We start from the raw sequence: 9,250 nt of genomic DNA on the forward strand, positions 1-9,250 counted from the left end.
AAAAAAAAAAAAAAAAAAAAAAAAAAAAAAAAAAAAAAAAAAAAAAAAAAAAAAAAAAAAAACTAAAATGGTTATAAAATTTGTAATTCATAAATTAAAAAATAGGAAAAAAAATGTGAAATTAATTATTTATCCATTTCTCATATTTAATTAAGAAAATTAAAATAATAACTTAATAAACTAATTAAAACCTTTTCTTGAATTTTTTTTTAATAAAATTTATTAAAAGGTGAAATTTTATTATATGTTTTAATTATTATTTTGAAAAAGCCAATCATAATTGAGAAATTTTATATATTAAATTTAGGTTTATTTGGTTGTCACTCTCACACAATTGATAGTCAATTTTGGTGGGTGGAGGGAACATAATCAAATCAAATTCCATTTTTTTTTTTAATTTATTAAATCCAATTATTATGATTAATTATTACATTAATCATTTTTAATTATAAAAAGTAATGATGCTCAATTATGACTTGTGTTCGGGTCGATCCTGCTTTATCTTAAAATTCGTCATTAATTTAACAGAGTTTAAACGGAAAATATTATTATGTTATCCTAATAATGAAAAACGTAATTGAATTACAGAGTAAGTTATCTATGGTATGTTAAATAATGGATACTGTTCTACACATTGTTCATGCACATGCACGTAGTTCTAGTAGATAGGCTCGTTAATGTACACCATAGGCTTGGTTAAGGGCTAGTGTAGGCTCAAACGGCTAAAAACGAACGAAAATAAAGGAACGTGAATAATATCATAGTATATGCGTCTGTGCATAACATGTTGGAGAAGTAATCCACGAGCGTATGGATGGTGCACATAATAGTATTAGGAAGTATACCCGTTATGATTATGTGCATGCATCACGATATTTCATTAAGATTTATCACACGTGGTACATCATGATATCTCACAAGACGTAAACATGGTCATATCAACAAAGCAGTCATAATTCGTTTAGATATCATAACATAAATAAGACCACGAGATACGTGTTATTCTATCCTATCTCCCTAAACCCTAAACTTCGTGGGCTACAGTCAATATATCTAGCCATCTCGAGAAAAAAAAGAACCCTAATTTTGAAATATAAACTTTGAGAACGCTCAATTCATTTCACAGTTGACTAACATGTTGAAAACACTGTATATTCGATAAAGATATCATCCACAAAACTTTGCTTGTTAAAGCTTCAGTGGAAGCGAGATTCTCATATTCCTTGTTTATCAACCGAATTTCTCTTACCGTGCTCGTATTCTTAAGACTCCGAATCTCTAAAAGTCAAGCTTCGAGGGGAGTAAATGACATATTCTCCTTTTCTTAAGAGTCGAGGTTGAGAGCGGTATATTTGATTAAAAAAAATAGAATTGAATAATGAGGGAATGATTTTGGATCCAATCTCCAAATTATTAACCATTAATCATTATGCAAACACATGGCTCACAATAAAACACAACCAAAATCTCGGAATTTGTTAAAATAAAACATACTTTTTTCAGTTTCTAGGTAATCATAATTTAGATTTGATTATGAGTATGATTATGTTGGGTGTCCTTATTTTGTCTGTTTATGTTATTATTATTATTATTTATTTGAACTTTTAAACACAATATTCTATTTTATTTTATTTTACCCATTTGCAAGATTCATTCTATTATTAAATATGTCTTATAAAATTATAAAATTATGTTTCTTTTCAAGTCCCTATGTTAAATTTATTAGAAAAAAAATGGAAAATTTAGGACTTTATTTAACATTTTTTAAGTTAATTTAGAGATAACATTTTTGTAAGTTTTGTGATATACAAAATTTAAAAACTTTAAAGTTTAGAAATCTATTAAACATAAATACAAAAGTTTAGTTATTTTTTATAAAAAAAAATTTTGGCTTGGCCGAACCTTTGACTATGATACTCCCTTATCATGATGCTAAGCCCCTCAAACATAGCACCGGCTAACCTATGTAGCAAAATATGCTTCAAAAGCCTTCTCGAGATTTTTATCTTGACTTGAGATTTAAAAATCCAAAAAGAATCAGACAGACCACATTGTTGTGACTTGTTACTCAATTCGTGATCAAGTGTCTTTCATGCTGTTCAATCCCTTACTTTGTTCTCGAGTCGGGGGTCTTTTTTAACAAGATGTCATGTGCACAAGACCTTCATTCATTTTGTCGTGTTGCTATGAATAGGGAGAAAAAAAAAAAAAAAAAAAGGAAAAGAAAAGAATTCCGTAAGCAAGCTCTTATTCCAACAATGATTTATACAGGTTGCCAAAAGAGCCTCTCCCTGCAGGAAGGAAAAGAACAATCTATGGACACATATAACATTACTCCATCGCTTCATAATCACCCTTTTCTTATCATTAATTTTTACAACACATCTCTCTTTTAAACCCCAACCCAACCAAGAACATGAAAACAAAAAAAAAAAAAAACAGTAGCCACAAACACCTTTCAAAAGAGTAAACTATATATATATATATATATGTGTGTGTATATATATGCGGATGTTATATATATAATAACCAGCCAACCCATTACCCCCAACTTTGCTGGGTTTTTTTGTTCATCGGAGTAGTCGTCTCTGGCTGCCGCTTCAGCTGGTACTTAGCTTGCTGCTTCGACCAGTAAGCGTGCGCAGACAAGACTCGGTCCAGAAGTTCCTGTGGCACGGGCTCCCCCCGTCTTTGTTGAGGGGATATCCTTGCCGTGTGCACCAGTGTTTTCCATTTGTCCTGAATTCACAGCCAAATCCTTCTAGTTTTTGCTTTGTTTCATATCTAATTCATCGAATGGGGCTTTCGAAACGAAACAAAGGAGAGGTTCCATACCTTCAGATCAACATAAGTTCTATGCTTTGCATTGTCAAACGCGCGGAGTTTAACATCTCGCCACCTACAGAATAATAAATAAATATCAGCCATGTAAACGTTTTCAATGTTGATCATACTTCAGTCGTGCACGTTCGGGTACGATTGTTCCTTGCTTCTGTGTTATTAGATTTTATATTTGGAGACATTCCTTGCTTGCTAGTAACAAAATATATACCTTCCTGTACCAAGTTTCTCAACAGCTTGAACCAATGCCTCCACCTCAGCAACGGAGAAGGGTCTGCGAATTCGCCGCTGTGCAACCTCAGACCGCTTAGATTTTCGATGCATGGGAACTATAGTAAGTGCCTCGACTGTCATTGCTGGCACATTGACCAGCGCTTTAGAGTCTGTTGTGCTCTTGTGATTTGAGGTATTGGTAGGAGAGGGCGCCGAATCATGGTCACTCTCGATGAAATGGCCTAAAGAGTCTCCATGAGGCTCGGGCAACACGTTGCTACTGCCTGGATGATCTGCAGAAGCATCCGGTGAATACCTGCCAATCACAGTATTCAATCACTTTCCACAAATATTCAACTTTCCACAACTTTTTTAACCTCTTCGACTATTCTCACGAGACAACTGTTTGATCCTACTATTCAACTTGCACGCATCACAGCGGAACGACAAGAAAACTGGAAAGATATTATATCCTAAATAGGACTAGTCACCATGGTTTGAATGTGTTCCCTTCATGCCTTTTACTATTTACATAGGCCCTTATAACAGCAGAGCAGAAATGATCCAGACACAAATTTTCTTGGAAACCAGAAACAAACACCTAATGATCAAATTGATAAGCTTCAACTTGCAAGTTTATCAGCTTTATAATATGAAAACTACTAAAATACACATTTATCGAAAAACATCGGGCGCCATATTCTGTTTACCTAGTTAGAGGTTCGGGGGCATCACATGGAAGAATACAAGGAGAATCTTCTTGACACAATGCAAGAGGAGTTCGTGAAGGATTAGGCTCAAGGGCAAACCCCAATGAATCAAGCTGGTTGTCATGAGAAATTCCAGTTTGAAATAAAGTTTTATTGTCATCTCTAACCTTCTTCCCCTGAAGAAGAACACCGACCCGTATTCCACCGCCAAGTACAGCAGTTACTGCTTCCATTACAGTCCTCTACAGAACAGTTTAAGCAAGATCAGAACACTAATAAAAAAAAAATCATGGTTCCCACAAATCGCAGGTGTATTGATATCTCTGCTAACTCGAGAACTTCAAAATGAGAAAAAACGGACACACAAAATCTTTGTAGCATTTCCCCTTTCAGGCTTTGCAAGATAACTATGTAGATTAAAACTATATCATACTGTGTCTACAACCAATTTACAGTTGATAGATGCAAAGTCGAAGCGTCTTCATACCTTCAATGAACCAACAGTTGCAGTCTCTGAAATTTCAATAAAGAGCTCTGGCACCCTAAAAGATTTTATCCTAATTTTCACTGTGAGAAAAAGATAAAAATCTTCATGTATAATCCAAGACAATTCAGTGCAGTAAATCCATCAGAAGTTCTCATACCATGAGAATCTTTGGATGGGAAAGATTTGTGATGGCCATGACCAGATGCAGAACATGATCTCCCTGCATAGGGACAACATTCAGCAATAAATCTCAAGCACAAAAAGGTATCATTTGCTATTTTAAAAGCAGTAATAAAGGCATCGCTTTAAAGAACATACCTGAGGTATCAGAATTGAAAACCTTCCCGGTTGAATCGGAAAGACCCTCTGAATTAATTCCACAGTCCGAATTTGACACTGAGCTACTACAGTCAAAGAATTTCCTCTTTTTAAAAGGAATATTCATTTGAGATTTCTGGCGTCTGCAACTGTCGTGAGAGCTCTTACTCCGAAACATAGACTTCCAAATGCCATCTAGAACCAAGAAAACAATCTATTTGAAAATGAACCGAACCTGCGTAAAAACACACCCAATGCAACAAATAGTGCCATAAAGCAGGTTACTTACCGGTCTTAGAAAGTGATTCGTCCCTGCATCTTGGAACTACTTTCCAAGATTTGGAAGCTGATACTTTCTTTATTCGTCGGTCTCTACTACTAGGTACTGTCCTGAAGGACTTTATTGAGGAAACTGGGTGAGTGCACCCAGAAGAGTTTTCGTCGTCATCTCTATCAACTAATTTTACATTATTCTGAGTTGCAAAAGAAGAGTTCTGAATGATCTGTTTGTCCTGAGTCATCTTGCCACAACCATTCGAATTTCCCAACACATGAGCTTTCTGGTCCCATATAACAGGATCCTCTCTCTTGCACGAGTCGTATTGATCCTGAGTTCCAGTAAGCACCTCTTCAGTTTTATGCAACTCATATTTCACTATAACTTTACTTTTACCATCCAATTCAAAGTTATCAGACTCCTTGCTTCTGGGGGAGCCTACATGTACCTCGCTAGCTAAATTTCCCATTTCCTTGCTCTTGTCAAAATTTGTTACTACAGAAACTAATTGTGGTGGTGAATCTTCATCATGCTGTGGAAGACAACCATTTAAATCACATTTTTTTTCGTGACCTGATAAAACGAGCTCTGAGACAAAGCCCTGGTCGCAACTGCCTCGATCAGAAGGCTCGACCTTGAGCAAACTGTTTGCATCCAATTCTTTGTTCATAACTGCATACCTATCTTTTTCGGTTGATGTATCAGTAGTAGTCGTGGTAGGACCATCTGCCCCATGCAACAACTTGTCAGCAACAGTGGCCAACAAATCAAATGCACGCATTTGACTACCTTCAGTGCCCTTTCTACATAAACTTCTCTTCTGAAATAATTAGAAAATCATTCAAATTCATCATAATCGAATGAAGCAGAAGACAGATCTCTAAGTAATTTGGAACGAAGGCCAAGAATGATAGAGGACTTGTACCCTGACCGATCTGGTAGCTCGGGGCATTGTTGGCACTTGGTAGCCATGGAACCCATAATCTAACCTCTTCTGAAGCACCATATTTTAGAAGTCATAGCACAAATATGAACAATACAAAGAGATCTAGCACGTTTCAACGCACTTCTATGTTGTGAATAATTTGATCACAAGGTCACAGCAAAGATTACTCCTGGGAAGGAAAAAGAGATGATTCAGATTACTATATTATCCAGTGTATTGATTTAGAACATCAAACCACATAAACTAATATAGTAACATTGAAAGAACCCCGATCCAAACTCAAACTAATATAATTGATCTTTTCGATCCGATACCCGATCGAAAAGAGGAATTATGTTTCAACGTTCAACAACAGATGAAAACAAAAAACTGAGGCATTTCCAGGCCTCAACATCACAATTCCAAGGGTTCTATTCAAACCAACCAAACCCATTCACGCACACAAACACTAGCACATACAGGGAGCAATGCCCAAGAACTTGGAAGTTTCAACAGAGGCTGATGATGATCTAACTAAAACCCAAATTCAAACAAACCGCGAGAAATTCCAGAAAGGGAAAAACCCCATGCAATACAATATTAATCGAGCTTCAGAAATAAGGTGGCATGGAAGCATAAAAAATTACAAACCAAACTCAACCCAGAAATATTCTTGGATAAAAAATTAAGGTAGATATCGAGTTAACCGAAGAAACTAAAAATTAATAAATTAACAACAAAACCCTTGAGTAGTTGATCGAAGATGAAGAGAAACATAAATCCATGAGAAATAGATGGTTCCTCAAGTCTATAAGAAGGAATCTGCAAACAGCTGAAACTTGATCGAAATTCAAGAACTCGAAATAGAAAAAAATGGGAAGATTCTTGATCGTCGACAAAATCCAAAAGATAATTGGTGCAGAATCTGAGATCGAATCTCTGAAGGAACAAATTGAATAGCCAGAAACACGCAGAAGGAAAAGGAATCCGCTAAGGACTCCAAAACAACTAAAGCAAAACAGAGAAGAAGAAACAAGAACAATCAAATAAGACGAACAAAAGCATAAACCCAGTCGAGTGTGATCATCATCAGATATTAGAAGATGAGCGAGCGGAAACCGAAAATTGGCAACAAACAACAATTGAGAAGCGAAATTGTTGGTTAAATCTTCGAATCCCGGTCCCAAATCCCAAGGTTTTTGTCTAAAATCCAAATGCACTGTTCTGAAAAACCCATCCATCCATTACAAACGATGAAAGAGAGAATTATGGCTCACCGGAAAAAACGATTGGCTCCCAAATTTCAAATCCTCATCACCGGAAAACAAAATTCCGGCAAATCACCGCCACTTTCAAGCCAAAAAGAGATCTGTAAATTACACATGAACAAGAAATCCAAGAACGAAACGAGGATTGGCTTTGATTCACCACATTCTCTCATTCTCTATCCCATTCCTTTTCGCATAATAAACCATAAAAAAATTTCAAACACAGAACCAAAACAAGATTTAAAATTTTTTATTCTCTCTGTAAAAATAAAGCTAAAAGAATAAAATTCCGATCGCCAAAAACCCTCTGAAACCCACCAAAACACATCTGCTTAAACCCCAGCTATCTTATACCATTGACCTCCCTCACCGGTCCTATCGGTAAGTACCCCTCACTTTACCGGCTATTACCGGTGACTAAAACCACCTAAAGACCGGTTCTTGTCTACCAGATGAACCCACCATGTAATGTAAATATCCTTCAGATTTTGACACGTGGCGTTAAGTTAAATCTTGTGGCTGCCTGCGGTCCGCACGATCGAGAAAAACGTTGAGTCACAAAAAGGATCACTTATTATTTATTTTTTTATTATTTTTCTTTTAACTCTCTTTTTTTTTTCTTTTTTTTTTGTTATTTAAATAATAAATAATAAAACTTAGGAGACGTCCATGTAAATATTTTCTTTCTAATTTATAAAATTCTTTAAATTTAAATTTTATTTTATATTACAAATAACAAAAACTAATTAATTAAATAACTCACCTCGAAAACCGGGTCATTTATCTAAGACTTCAACAACAAAGATAGAATGATCAAATCATCGTAATTAACGTCTTAAATTATAATTTTATCTCGTTTTTTAAAATTAATTTCAGTCGTATTTAAATTTAATAGTCGAGTTAAATAGTAAAGAAATCAACGATTATCTCGTAATTCATTTTAGATGTTAAAAATATTTTTTTGTTCGTAAGAAATTTATAACACAAGTATTAAATGCACAGACATATAAACATAAAGGAATATAATCTCAGTTATTTATTTTATAGATATGTTATTTATTTGTATTAATGTAATTAGATTTTTTTTTTGTCAACCATAGTCCAAATTTAATATTTAATAAAAGAATCATATCCAAAATCGAAATAATAAAAGTGTAAGGACTAAAGGATTAAATAAAAAAGATCATAAAATAATAAATCATTATTTATTTATTTATTATTATTATTATTACTATTTTACGTAACAGATACGGACAAAAGTTGGAGCACGTGGCGAACATACCTATACGACAAACACAGTTTTCTGCGAGGAGATTAAGATCCAAGGGTGAAGCTTGTCCGAGATCCATAAAATCGAACGGCTGTAAGATAGGCTCGGTAGGGTTATTTTGGTAATTTAGCTGATCGTAATTATCCCAATAAGCATGTTCTGAAGTAATTTATTGTTGTTGGCGCGTGGGTTCACCAGCATCAAGTCGCGTGGGATATGGTCTAAATCCTACGTGTGAAAAGCCCCATCTCTTATTGGATACTTTTTGTTTGGTATTATCTTATGAATTTTTCCTTAAAATAAAATCTTCAAATTTAAAAATTAAAATATATAGCTTGAATTAAATTAATTATTATTATTTTTTAATTATTTTTCATGGTATTGTCCCCACCTACCATTTAATTGTTTCTATCCTTCCAAATAACTTAGTCCATTCTAAAAATTTTCCAACCTATTTTTTTATTCATTATTTGTAGATTTTTTTAAATTAAAAAGTATTAAATAGGCTCCTAAAATTAATTTATCATCTTTTATCATTTTTAAGCCATCCAGTTAATAAAACCACTACAGGGTTGAGTTGGGTTTGGATTGGGCTGTGAATTCTGTTGTTCGGGTCACCAAACTCAACCTTCAATTTGTCTAAAAGATTTTTTCTGCCTACCCCTAAATTATGTATCATTAAAATATTTTTAAAAAATATATAAAAATTATAATAAGGAAAATAGGACGGTATAAATATTAAAAATTTTTACCATAACAAATTAAAATTTGAGAGATTATAATTAGAAATTAAAAAAAGTAAATTAAGAATTTAATCCAATTAAGAGATGACTGCGTGTGTCATGTGACGTTCAGTTAACGGATAAGGGCACAAAGAATTTGACAGTTGAATGTTTTTTTCTTTAAATTACAAAAAAAAAAAAAAAAAAAAAAAAAAAAAA

At 33.9% G+C, this 9,250-nt stretch overlaps 1 protein-coding gene across 2 annotated transcripts; it reads right to left on the bottom strand.

Moving 5' to 3' along the window:
* Nucleotides 1-2,231: 2,231 nt before the first annotated feature.
* LOC111464853 (telomere repeat-binding protein 5-like) lies at nt 2,232-7,334 on the bottom strand. 2 transcript variants are annotated; one of them, XM_023109108.1, is made up of 11 exons: nt 7,049-7,334; nt 6,829-6,995; nt 5,772-5,961; nt 4,859-5,666; nt 4,570-4,764; nt 4,409-4,471; nt 4,252-4,331; nt 3,765-4,006; nt 3,053-3,370; nt 2,836-2,899; nt 2,232-2,739 (listed from the first exon to the last, which is right to left on the bottom strand). In XM_023109108.1, the coding sequence occupies exons 3-11, from the start codon at nt 5,850-5,852 to the stop codon at nt 2,542-2,544; spliced, it is 2,049 nt and encodes a 682-aa protein (XP_022964876.1). In that variant the 5' UTR covers nt 5,853-5,961; nt 6,829-6,995; nt 7,049-7,334; the 3' UTR covers nt 2,232-2,541. The 2 variants fall into 2 exon arrangements, with proteins under 2 accessions (XP_022964876.1, XP_022964875.1); XM_023109107.1 differs by lacking the exon at nt 6,829-6,995.
* Between the last annotated feature and the right edge of the window lie 1,916 nt (nt 7,335-9,250).

Source organism: Cucurbita moschata, unplaced genomic scaffold, assembly GCF_002738365.1.
Source record: "Cucurbita moschata cultivar Rifu unplaced genomic scaffold, Cmos_1.0 Cmo_Scf00031, whole genome shotgun sequence".
Taxonomy (NCBI): Eukaryota; Viridiplantae; Streptophyta; class Magnoliopsida; order Cucurbitales; family Cucurbitaceae; genus Cucurbita; species Cucurbita moschata.

What these genes read in the sequence shown, in the direction of transcription:
- LOC111464853 (XM_023109107.1), bottom strand. Translation starts at nt 5,852, where the DNA reads ATGGTGCTTCAGAAGAGGTTAGATTATGGGTTCCATGGCTACCAAGTG. An exon ending in GCCCCCGAACCTCTAACTAG is followed by an intron (nt 3,371 to 3,764) that starts GTAAACAGAATA and finishes TGTGATTGGCAG; the next exon opens with GTATTCACCGGATGCTTCTG. An exon ending in GAGAAACTTGGTACAGGAAG is followed by an intron (nt 2,900 to 3,052) that starts GTATATATTTTG and finishes ATTATTCTGTAG; the next exon opens with GTGGCGAGATGTTAAACTCC.